At 42.7% G+C, this 13349-nt stretch overlaps 1 protein-coding gene across 2 annotated transcripts in view; it reads right to left on the bottom strand.

The window, feature by feature from the left end:
* Positions 1-4809, bottom strand: part of LOC111655859 (rho GTPase-activating protein 29-like) — a 29245-nt gene extending 24436 nt beyond the window's left edge. For both annotated transcript variants that reach the window (XM_023407395.2, XM_023407394.2), the window contains exons 1-2: positions 4651-4809; positions 3775-4113 (exon numbers count right to left, since the gene is read on the bottom strand). In XM_023407395.2, the coding sequence (XP_023263163.1) occupies positions 3775-4054 (280 nt within the window). In that variant the 5' untranslated portion in view covers positions 4055-4113; positions 4651-4809. The remainder of the gene's footprint in view (positions 1-3774; positions 4114-4650) is intronic.
* Positions 4810-13349: the final 8540 nt, after the last annotated feature.

Raw genomic sequence — 13349 nt, forward strand, 5'->3', positions numbered from 1 at the left:
TAGATACTGATCCCACAAGAATGTGCTAAGTGGTTTGTTGCACAATCATATAATGGGTTTTCTTTCATTTCAGTCTGATGTACAGAAGTGACAGCGTAAGGTTTACTGATGTGTGATGATGCTACGTGTAAGTGGATAAAGATCGTCTCAGACCAACAGGGACGTAGGGACAGGGGTCACCTGCTCAGTCAAAACTCATACAGCCTCACATTCTTCTCCTGGGTTACATTCTTTGACAGCTTGACTATTGTTGAGCAATGATTCCTGCAAGCGCTGTGACTCTTATGAGAGAAAGTGAAAACCTACACCTCAATCTGACCCTGGGGAATCTAAAGGTGTAAAGCTGTGGGTGTGAACGCAGTGGGTCTGTTAACCCAAGCTTACAGTCACTGATGGAGTTCCCCAGTGGGTTTCCACCAGCCAAACATGCCCCATGCATGCGCTGCCTCCAGCTAAAAACTGGCAGGTTCCCTTGGGAGGAACAATAAGCATCTTCCCAGCTAAAGCCTCCACAAAGTCCTCTCTGTATGAGAAGCTATGTGACACACACCGAGTCAAACCTGCCTCTCTGCAAGCCTGCCAGATCTCAGCAAGGAGCTTGCCTATCAGCAAAAAAAGCATTATGTCGGTTTCTCACAGTGCTCCAGTGACAGGGCTTTCCAAGTATGAAAAGAACAACACGAGAGCTGGCATGTGCCTCACTAACCTCCTCCCCATTTCCCTCACTGCCTTGTTACTGCAGCTTCCCTCAGCTACATTGAGACCTGGATTTGGTCTTTGGTTTTTTTTCAATGTAATTATTTATTATTTCATCTAATTTTACATTATTATGTTGATTTTATGTCTACGTAAGAGGGGTGCTATACAAAAAAAGTTAAACGTGTAGATGTGTGTAGGTATGTGTCTTTTGTGATGATGTGACAAATGATGACATGATAAATTCTAATGCACCTCCACCTGTGATTACCATCCATTTGTGAAAAAAACTAAATATTACTTTGCAAAGAAAAAGCATTGCTCACTTATTTAGTTGAATTTTTTGAATTTGTATTTTACAGTACACTTTAAAATTCCTTTGAGGTTAGTAATTTGGACTATGCAGTAAACTGTAATGGATAGCTCCTTATGTTTGTGCATGTAATGTGCTGATACCACATATAAAACAAAGATGTAGCCTTATTTCAAAATCAGGCCTTTAACTGTGGCTTTTTCCAGACTGTGTAACCTCCCTGACCCCTCAGTCAAAAATAGGCAAGTCATCAATCCAATCTAATTATGGATGTGCGCACGCACATGCACACGCACACACACACACACACACACACACACACACACACACACACACACACACACAAGATGCAGCCATACTGAGACAGAACAAATCACTATTAAGTAGAATGTTTTTTTTTTGTTTTTTTTAACTCTAAATCAAGCAAATGCTTAATACCAAAAACATTGAGATTATTTCAATATTTTCTATAAGGATATGAATACCTGTGTCTTTGGACATGAAGATCACATGAACATGTCCATAAAAAAACTCCCTGCTAAAGAAAAACATTTTAAGGTGATAATCAGTGTCTGTCTTTAAGAGACAATCTTCAGGAATGTACCAGTGCCAGCAGACAGGAACCAGACTGAACACCAACAGGACTCAGGATGTAAAGTACATTGGAAACGGGAATCTCCTTAAAAAGTTAAGAACAAATGGTCAAAAGCTCCAAACTGTCGGCCTCTAAATCACTTTTCAGTTCAAAGATGATATAAGTGTTGGTTCCCTGTTTGCTTGTTTGGTGTTATTGCCTGTCTCGGATCAGTGTGTATTTAAAGCCGGGAGGACTGTTAACAAAACACATTTACTTAAACTGTGGCCATCTTCCACTACTCTTTGTTACCCATTAGTAATGAAAATGACTCAGTATTTACTTTTGACTGGACTGTAAACCACATCATAGTAGCATCTTGCACGAGTTGTTTCAACAAGTCAATGTCTCAGAGAAAATAAAAATAAACCACTAATCTAACTGACAAATAGCTGAGTGACATTATAGGGTCATATGGTATGATTTCATCCCCACCTGCTGAATAAGAGCCGTTGTAAAACAGGGAGGCAAATATCCCAAATGTTTTTGTGATGGCTCAGAACAACACTCAGCATGACGCAAGCCAAAGCTCACTCACAGAGGCCTCACTCCTCCAGCCAGAGGAATTGCTAAACAACTCACTCCCACTGCCAGAGCTTCATTTGGACCCCAGTGTGTGCGTTTGTGTGAAGGTATGTGTCTTTTAGCAGTACAGTAGGAGCAGTAGGAGCTGCAACCGTGGCAGTCTTACTGTATTAATTCCAGAGAAGTAAATGTCTTTAGTTAATTAATAAAACAGACACCACAATGCAAATTCACAGATCTGCTCACAAAATGGACTGTACTGCTATTATACATGACAAACATGTAACATTAGTGCTTAAACAGTAAGTTGATAAATTGATCAGTAAATTGATCAAGCAAAACATGCAATGTCATGATGTCACCTTGGGCTCTTGGAGGTTGAGATCCTTATTTTTAAACACATTTTATAATCAATCAAAACAAATAAACATACAGATTGACTGGTAATGAAAAAACCACACAACAACACTATGCTGCCTTGTTTAACACTGTGTGTGCATTTGTGTGGGCAGAGTGTTTTGTGCATGTCTCCAAACAAGTGCCAAGCCATCAAAACCAAGTGAGAAAAACAGAAAGCAAGTCAGTAACCTGCGTCTGCTCTACACGTGTACTTATGTGTGGCAGTGTGTGGTTGAGTGTGGTTGTTAAGACGCTAACAACACGGCAAGCACTCCAGTATGTTAGCAGCAAAGCTGTTATCACACTATGCACTAACACTCCACAGGTGGTTCTTGCCGTCTGTCACAACAGCAAACTTATCTGTAACATAACAAAATGAAAAGGAGTCTTCCTGGACATTTTATCTAAAAGCACTTAGTGCAATAAGTGCAACTCTATTTTTTGTTTTGTTTTTGGCACAGAAGGCATCAAAGCAGAACAATTACAGTATTGGTCAGCTATACTACCTATGAGTCAAGAAAAATGTTCATACTGTTTGCAACACCATTCATTTAACAGTGTTTAAAATGCTTAAGGTGTATTTACACATTATTATTCATTATTCCTGTGAGCCACTGGTCAAACAAACACAACAAGACTTCTTGTCAATACATTCCCAGTTTATCTATGATGGAATTTGGTGGTAAAGAATTTCGACTATATATAGTATCATCAGTAAACATCAGGTTTTAATGTCAATACCTCACTACAAAGAGCAAGGGTTCTTTTCAAGAGAAATGGTCAGCAAATAGGAGAAGAAGAAATGCATTATAGAAGACCGTCTAATGTTATTTCAAACACAACAACAAAAAAAGTCTAACTTTCATGCTCTTATCATGCTTGGATATTGCTCCCTCAACCATCACCTGAATACAACACATTCCTCTCCACTATCTGAGGTTTGTTCAAAGTCTTTTTGGGATATCTAAGAAACATTCCCAATTGAAGTAGAAGTGGGCAACTGGGAAATGGCACACAAAAAAATATATTTAGAAAACTTCGCTAGAATAAAACCCCTAGATTGCACTAAATATGCAACACTGATTATGAATAACATGTATCCAAAGAGATTTTCTGTTTTCAAGTACACCATTTTATTATGTTCCACTTCCCTGACTTCCAGAGCACCTTCATAAACTCCCCCACATTCCAGCACCCCTGAACTCACCTTTACACTGGAAAGCATCCTTGAGGTTGAGCAGCACATCGGCGAACCACCGCACATCATTAACCAGCTGCATTACATACTCCGGGTCCACTCCTGGTGCTCCCACCAGCTGAGACGATAGCCCCATGCTGCTCAGAGGGTTGGGGTTCTTCGAGCTGCGGCCCATATCCAAGGTCTTGGTGGATCCGGCTGACAGAGATCCTGTGAGGGTTTTGGAGAGGTGTCGTGGCAGACCCTGGGTGTGATTTGTCCCACTGCCACTGCTGCTCTTCCGTAGCATCCCAGCAGCCAGTGCAGCTGCCGCCCTTTAAAGGGGGTACAGCCCTGGTCCCTGGAAGGCTGAAAGACAGAATGATGATGATGATGTAAACCAGCATCTAATGTCATGAAATGTCAACGTTTTTATCTATACAGATTCTTCGTCTGATATTAAGTATTGACTTTACAGTAAGCATAACTGTCAACTCCCACAGAAGTTCTTTAATGTCTTTAAATGATCTCTACTACTATGTCACGATAGGATTTTTTTTTCTCAATTAAAACTGTTGTAAAGTTGAACGATTTGCTTTTAGCTAACTTAGCTTAAACGCTATATTTGAGAAATAACAGTGTCTGTCAATACATCAAAACAATGTCATACATCTTCCTAAAACAAAACACTAAAGAAAATGAACATATTAACGAGACCAAAACAAAAGTAAAAGCACGGGCGGTATTTACAAAACTCTAACAACGACGATAACTACACGACCTCAACATTTCTTTTTTCGGACAGTTTACAATGAAAAGTGATGCTGCTACCCCGGCAAAAAGTCGACCCTGGGTCATAAACTGCTTTGCTGGCACTGCCAGAAAAACTATTTTTTTTTAGCTCACCTGCTCGGCGGGTTACTGACATAATGGCCACGGTAACCAAACAACACTGTGCTCAATAGTTCTTTTAAAAACCCACAAGCATTTCCGTTGAGCAAACAAACTCCAACAAAAGGCAAAAAGTTGTCCGCTGCGAGTCACTGTACATCGAGAAGTGGCCGACTATCGGCAAACTCAAGTCAATTGTAATTTACTAGTTTGTTTATCACATGACCTCTCACAAGCGTTTTGATTGGCCAGACGGGATGGAGCTGTGATGCCTTCAAGTGCTGGCGGACGTGTTGGAATTATAACAGAATCTCAAAATAAAAACAAAAAAACAGCTCAACTCGAATGTTATATTCACGCAATATCTTTTAGGAGAATAATATCAGATATACCCTAAACATCACTGGCTGACAGGTAAATCAGTATTTCAAAGTTGTAACATTTGTGCGAAAAATGTGCCACGCGTTTGTATTGTAATAAACATGTGCTAAACTCTGGCATTTTTTTTCTACATAATATTTTCTGCTAAGTGGTGGAATTCTTTCACACATAATACAAACAAAAGATCCTAACCATATCATAGTTTGAAATCCAACATTCATCAACAGCTGGACAACTACTCACTGAATTTACATCACAGATAATTTACTGTATGTCATAAGATAAATGATTGCATTTCACTGAACTGTGGTGTAAAATGGTGTTAAATTAATTAAAAGGATGGTGCAAATTAACAAAACTAACAACACACACAGCAAGTTGAACATAATTCATTTGAGGACATAAATATGTGAAATTGTATTGCTCTAAGTTGCAAAAGAGCACAGTCCAGTCAATGTACTTAAACAGATTGACTGAACTCCCTCTTATTTCGCTTTAACCCATGAGCTGTAATGCAGATACCTACACAGCTACATTATTTGGCTAGTAAGCTCACTGGTCACTGTAGAAATTGTTGATTTGACTACAACTGTTGAATTTGCAATTACTCCACATTCCCACTAGCTACGGCTTTACACAAGGCTAAAAATTACACCATGCCATGTAGCTTACTCGCTGACACCTGCTAACAGACACTTGTATTCAAATCAAATGTGAGGCATTATGAAAAAAAAAAAAGAAGAAAAGAAAGAGGTGCAAATGCTATTTAATCAAGTGTGAACTCACTGATCAATGAAAGGAAAGTGTTTGAAAAAACAGTGTATAAATAATGTAATTGTAAACAGACCATTTTAAGAAGAGTAACAGAAACAGAAGTTGATATCAAGGCAACACAGAATGTAAAAGTCCAAATATCTGAGAGTGTATATTTGACAGTGCCAACAGGGCTGACATTTCAGCTTTCAATTTCACAGGGTGGACTTAATCAGTGTAGACTTCCAGCTACAAACACTGTTTCTACCATCAGGGTGAAACAGCTTTTCTTAGTTCCATCAAATAAATGGGCGTAGTGTGTTATTACAGAACAAATTATAATACGAACACCTAGTTAAAACTAATACAGTCTAATTCAACAGTCATGTTGAAATTTTGCTGTTAAAGACATGTTGATTCAACTGTGTGATCATTTTGGAGGATGTATTCTGTGGTTTTGTTGAGCTGTATTGCATTATGTTGACAGATGTTCCAATTTTTCTGTCTACCAAATTCACACCAATGAGGGTAAAAACATCCAACACTAACCAAAGTGCTTTGATGGAGCAATGGGACTTTTTCACTAATGATTGCAATCAAATAAAAATACATAATGGATTAAGGGAATATAAGAGCATTTATAAAACACAAAATATTTTTGTTATGGTGAACAATGCATCAATCATAAAGAAACCAGGAATCAATAAACACAAGAATCAGACAGCTCAACTGACCTGAAAAATATAAACAGAGCACACACATACACACGTTTCTAGATCCCCATGGGGGCAACTCATTGAACTAATGCATTCCCTTGCCCCTTACCCTAACCTAAACATAATTCTAACCTGATCCCTAGCAACCAAGTCTTAACCCTCAAAAACCTGTGGGGACCTCAACTTTGGCACACACGTGATGGTGAGTCCCTATTATTGTGTATTCAGGTTTAGATTCCCCACTAGGATATAAAAACACTCAACTTGCTTGATAAATGAAATAATGAAATAAAAGAAATTCCGACCAAAATTCCTTTTCTTTAAAAGAAACAAATACTAAAGATATTATGTTGATAGTTGAGCCATGTCAGCTAAACATCACTTCAATATGATTGTTCTTACAGCTGCTTTCCATTCAAACCTGTTTGTTGTTATGGTATGGTGGCTTTACACGCGTGTCCAATATGCACATACAATGTGGCATTATTGTGTTTACAAACCAGTTCAGTAATGTGTCTGTGTTGTGCATATCAGCACCCTTACAGCTGATTTTAATATAATTTTCTAAAAAGTCTTGTGGGTGTCCTAAAGAAGGCTTCAGACACTTGTCAGTGTGAGAGGATCGACAACTGTTGAGGTGAGATATAAACTGTTTAGATGGGACAACAGCAAAACAGGACGTGAACAATGAAAATGCTGTCAAATTAGTTCTGGTTGGTTAGTTGTAGAAGTAGAAGTCCATGCAACAAACCAACTTTACAATATGTACACTATATACAAGTAGGACCATGTAGTGGTCAGTTCAAAGAAGCCAGCCAGCCACTCCTGTGGGTTCAGTAGCTCACCCTCTCCCTGCTCACCTTTCTCTGCTGTCTGTGGCCAGTCCTATTTTCAGCCTCCGCCTGCTTTTCCTACAGCCATTTCCAACAGCATACAGTGTGGTCCTCTCCTGGGTGGCTGTGCCTGCAGAGTGAACAGAGCTGTTAATGTTGAACATTAGATATGTCATATTGGTGTGTCAGCAGCAGTTTTTGAAGATAGCGAAAGTTATAATCAGTGAGTCAGCTGTGAATAAACTGTAAATAAGGAAGAGAGTCTCACCATTTAGAAAGGATGAGCTGGTTCACCACAAACAACTCGAGATTTGTTCTGAATCTCAGGGCCCGGTGCATGGTGAAAATATAGGTCCTCAGAACCAGGTTGCAGTGGGTCAGAAGGTAGCCTATCACCCTGTTACTGCCAACTGAGGGTAATGCCGGGGGGGCATTGATTGGGGTGCTGGGCTGCGGAGGCTCTGGATAGCTGGGCACCGGAGGCTCAGTCTGATAGCTGGGAACCTGGGGCTTAGGCTTGGGCTAGTAGCTGGGAACCTGGGGGTTAGTGCTTGGGCTGGTAGCAACCCTTAAGCTGAGGCTTGGGCTGGCTGGGCAGCTTGAGGAATCTATGTCTTTGTTACTCATGCTTCCTTCTAAGGGCTCCAGCTGATAGCCAGACAAGTCCCCCAGAAATGGGACTGCTTTAGGTCTTCTAGGTCAGGAACAGAGGGGAGGCAAGACAGCTTGGGAGCAGGAGCAGACAGTGGACTAGCCAACTCAGGACTGGAAGGCTCACAAACCCAAGCCAAATAGACTGGGGTGTAGAATGAAGTGTAGGCATTAGGCTAGCATGGTGGAAGCTAGCAGGGTGGGTTTCAGGCTTTAATACAAAAAAGTGTCTTGCATGCAGATGGGTAGAAAGAAACTGAAGTTGAGGTAGGCAGGCAATACAAATTTAAACAGCAAAACCACTGGTAAAAACACTGGAATGTGAGCTAGTAACAAACTGAACAAACATTCACTAGGACTCAAGGATGAATCGATTAGATTTTAGTGGTTAAATGTCAAAGGTCAAGGTGACCTCACAAAACATGGTTTTGGACTTGTGAACGCAATATCGTAACACCATGAGGGAATTTCTTCAAATTTGACGAACTAATTAGATTTTGATAGTTAAAAGTCAAAATCAAGGTCATGGTCACAGTGACCGCACAAAACACTTATTAGCCATAACTCAACACTTCACACAGTAATTATAACAAAATTTCACACAAATGGTTAATATTTTATATGATTCTGGATAAACAGGGATTTAAGCTGAAACTCTTGAGTAGAAGAGGCATACAACCGCGAGCTGGTAATTCTAATTGTGGTAATCTTATTTGCTGCTTTTACACTAATTTTTCATGTAGAGGTGGGAAAAACTAGGCTTTGTCATTCATACATAATTCAACAGTAAGTAACAAGGAAGTCTGCTGCTAAATGAGATCTCTTATTCTCATTTTCTGCATTACTGCAGTAGACTACTCTGCTGATGTTCATTTCCCCTGTTTAGATACATTCAGGAGATGACCATCCTACTGAAAGCCTCCAATGAGGTTCAAGCCTGGTGGCCCCAGTTAGGGCAAAAAAAACAGAGGAGGTGGCTGCAGGTGCCTGGGCCCACGTGGTGACACAGGGAACGCCACCCTCATCCTGAGTTGGTGGAAGGTCCAGCTCGGCAGGTACCAGATAAAGACCTTCCACTTGCTCCTGGAGAACAACGCGGGCTAACAACGCCGTCAATCTGGTCGCCTCCCACCAGAAAGAGTGAAAGAGGACAGGGTCTCAGTACCCGCTAATGGCCAACAAGGTAGAGTCATTCGGTCTAATTCATACAGTACAAAGTCAGAAGGCACAGTTTTAACCTGTCTTTATGGACTTGCATGACACCATCACCTGCTACTCCTCAGCATACCCTGACTTTGTGGAGGCAGTCAGGTTCTACAGTGCGTTTGAGGAGATGTGGGATAAGTCCCTCGAGCCTGGTCAGGAGAGACAGGCCCTTGTTGGCTTCGGGGACTTCAAATTCAAGACCCTGAAGAGCCTGTACGAGTCTGAGGACCCCAAACAAATCCAGTATGTTGTAAAAACATTTGCAATACAACTGCTGTGATAACTATCAATGGTAAGAGTCATGTGACATACATTCACATAAATTTGTCAAATACTTGCAGAGGAAGGTGCCAGCTCCAGGCACACAGATGGAGAACGCTGTCTGCTACGTGAAGAGCCGAGTGCTGCTGCATCCACCGCCACGGCTGCCACAACCACTGCCACCAGCAGCAGAGAGCCTCTGTCTCGACCAAGAGCCAGGAGTGCGTCACAGTATGTGTTTTCATTTAAGGCTCTCCAAGCCTGCATTTCCAGGCAAGCTCAAGTACATTTACATTAAATCCAGAGTTCAACTTCATTATGTTTGTTTCTAATGTTTTGTCACTGTATATTTTCTGTTTCTTCTCTCTCATGGTGAACTTTCAGCCTCCTCCAGACCAGCTCTTCCCTCAACATCATCAGAGGAGATCTCAGATGAAGAGCTGGTCAGAGCAGTAGTTGACAGAGGAGTGGAAGTAAAATATAAAATCACATTTATGTGAAATATCGTTAGTTTTCATTGGTTTTGACTCTTCTTTTTATTTTCCTATTATAAATGTTTGTGTAATCAGAAGGACAGGAGACAACAGGGTAAAAGTCTGGATTCAATAAAAGCTTCCTGGTGACAGCTTCTGAAGAATCACGCTTTGTTCATCCTCCTCTCCTCAGTTACCTGCATGACTCCTGTAGTTGCTGCCTGCATCACTACCTCCACTTTTCTGTCTTATCTGTCTCACCTTGCTTCCTGTCAGACCACCATGTCATCTGTGTGGAGGTCTCTGAGCTACTCTGTCTCTCAGTATAAACATGAATCTAATTCTGTCATGTAACTGAAAAACGTATCTTTCAGACTCAGATGTACAGGCCCCTCTCTCGCCGCTGTATCCACCTCCACCTCCTGTCTCAGCACCTGCAGCTGCGCCGCTGTGACCTTAGAGTGGTTGAGCAGCGCAGGTCTCGCACTCTGGGCAACAGTTCTACTCAGCTGTACAACACCCTGTGGGAGGTGCACTCTGACTCTTGTGCCTTGAGGGGGCACTTTTCACCACTACTGCAGATGCCCCCTGTGCCGTCACCCGTTTGGCTGCCGACGGTGTACGGTTACAACGTCCTGACGCGGCTGGAGTACAAAGCCAGGATCACGTCCACCTTCAGATCCATCTTGAAGATGGATTCGACCAAGACGAGTAAAGTTTCTCCCCCTTCAGCTGATGTACGTGGACTGGAACTGCTGCAAGAGACGCCGTGTCCAAGACGGCTGCCTTGTTTCAGGTGTGGAACCGAGACTCATGTTACAAACACAGAGTAACATAAACTGAACCTGTGATGCACTGTACACAAATTCTAGAAAAATTCAATCGGATTGCGTTTGTTTCTCTGTCACAGGAGTGGGGACAGCCCGTGGTGAGGCTTGATATCTAGCACCTGATGCGTCGCTTTCCATCAGCTCTACTCCTTCACCTTCAAGAGGCAGCTGTCTCACTGCATTTTTGAGGTGGACCCCGGAGATGCAGGCCGTCTCTTCGAGGCCAAGCGGTGCCAGCTTGAGGGGAGGCAGGAGACGGTTGCCCTGACCAACGCCGAGGTTATCCAGAGGACCTCCAGGGAGGAGTGGAGGCTCCACTGTTGTCGGAGGACATGTGGGGCGGAGGAGACAGTGCTACTCACCCAAGGCCTCCTCAACACTTTCAGCGGACCGGCAGGACGAGACACCCTGGGTGTCCCGTTGGTAGATGCTCACCGCATCTAGAACATATGGAGTACGCAGAGGCGCCACTTCACCTGCATCCATGACCCACTGGGACTGCAGCTGTACACCCAGACCGGCAGGCTGACAAAGGGCGTTGTCATCCTGCTGGTTTATCGTTGCGCAAGGGGCTTCACATCACTGGAGTCCTTCCACAACCGGTTCATCCCAGGTACGTTTGTGTGCCGGATGAGGCTACAGCCACTGAGTCGCTGGAGAAACTTGATGAGGGTATCGAGGAGGATGTCGAGGACCCCACCGTCTTCAGGCCGGATACCACATCCACCAGCACAGCGGCCCGGTCAAGTGATCCAGCTGATGCACCCAGGTCTGTACCATCCAGCTCAGCCGCCTCTGACCAAGATGACCCTCCTGAGGCCCCTGAGGTTCAGGCCCCAGATTATCGAGAAGACCCGAACTCTTGCATGGCGTGCATTTTTAATTTCTCTTTGCTATTAAGGTTGATTGGGACCTGAGAAAAATGATGTCCACATATGAGGACATTAGTTTTAAATTCGATTACTGAGTGGCAGTATAATATCCTCATATGTGGTCTGAGGCCCTTGTTGAGAAAAAGTTAGTATTGTGGTCTAGAGAACCCAAAATGTGAGGTCCACATATGTGGACGCCAGGTCCTAGGAGGTTAAATATCACTGTTTCCTCTAACAAAGATCATATTTATAGAAACACACTCTGCTCTCTGCGATTACCTTTCAGCTGTCTTGTCGGACTGAACTCGGGCCCTGCAACATGGCCCCGCGCCAGCCGCCTGGTGGAGGCCATTTGCAGCCAGCTCTTCCGTCCGTGGTCCAAAGGGATCATGAGGACTCTGTGAAACCTCATCCTGCAGGACTACGTGGCCTTTAAAGAGGCTTTGCTGTCTAGCCTGAGGTTGATGGCTCAGACCAGCATTCAGCTCTTCGAGCTAAATAGGAGGACCCTGTCCAAGTGGTATGAGTCTGACATAAAGCCGTGTTGTAATCTGGACTGTGATTTCTCTTTTAATGGAAGCCTAAGAGTCTAAAACAGTCAGTGTTAGTCTGTTTTTGTCTGTGTGTTGCAGGTTCTCTCAACGTCAGAGAAACTGGCGAAGCGTTGCACCGGAGCAGTGTGGCCATCCAAATCAAGACTGGCCACAGGTGTGCCGAACTTTTGCGGCTGTCAGCATAAAGTCTGTGGAGCTGTGGAGTGTGGAAATGAAGAGGAGAGAGAGGACAAGAGGACCAGAGGAACATTTTTTAATCTTTAACAATCTATTTTCATTTACATTATTTTATTTTTGCAAGTCCAGTGTTCCCTCTCTATCCTGAGGGAAATATCCGAGTCATATTATGTCATACTTTTATAACTCTTTATTATATCAGTCATATATTATATCGTATAATATTATATTTTCAATGGAAACATTTGTAAATACATTTCTTACAAAATAAGCAAGATATAAATGTATATGGGCTACATCATAGGACAACTCATGGCCCTTACCAATAATTCAGTGTTGGTCCAGACGCGTAGCAGGGAAACCATTCAGCGGTGCTGGGGGCTTTGCAGATTTGTTGCCCTGTTTGCAAGTAGAATTAATATTAGCTACTTCACCTGTGTCCAGCTCTAATGCACGTATTGGCACGGCCTAGACACTTGAGTTAGCATTTAGCTTAATTTCTCTGTATTGTTTTTTGCAAAGCTAACGTGTTTCGCTATGCACGTGCGATTCGGTTTGACAATACGTCGGTGGTATAATCTCAACAACAGACAACTGACTGATATTGCACTAGCGTTTTGCTTCGGCGTTACACATTAACTTACCTGCAGTAACTACAACAAGCAGGAACAACCTGGGCTGCCGGGACTGAATTGCTCTCCTCCTGGCCATGGCAGGTTCGTGGTTGGCACCATGGCTAGGTTAACGTTACAGGTTGGCAGCTTGGAAAGGATTAGCTAATCAGTACTCTCGCATAGCCTGAGCTACCTCATCCAATCACAGGGGGTGCAGGGGCGGGTCTTCGCCCAACTCCAAGAGATGAAATAATAACGCGAAATCTTTTCTTCTTTCCTTTTCTTCTGACCAGGACCGGTCTTGGCAACAGTGAAGGATCCAGCGGTGTGACGGAACCGGGCGCTTGTTTCTGCACCATGAGCGGTAAAAAAAAAAAAAAAAAAAAAAAAAAA

The sequence above is a fragment of the Seriola lalandi genome, unplaced genomic scaffold (assembly GCF_002814215.2).
Source record: "Seriola lalandi dorsalis isolate HSWRI2012SDOR001 ecotype SW California unplaced genomic scaffold, Sedor1 jcf7180002054334, whole genome shotgun sequence".
In the NCBI taxonomy this organism is placed as follows: domain Eukaryota; kingdom Metazoa; phylum Chordata; class Actinopteri; order Carangiformes; family Carangidae; genus Seriola; species Seriola lalandi.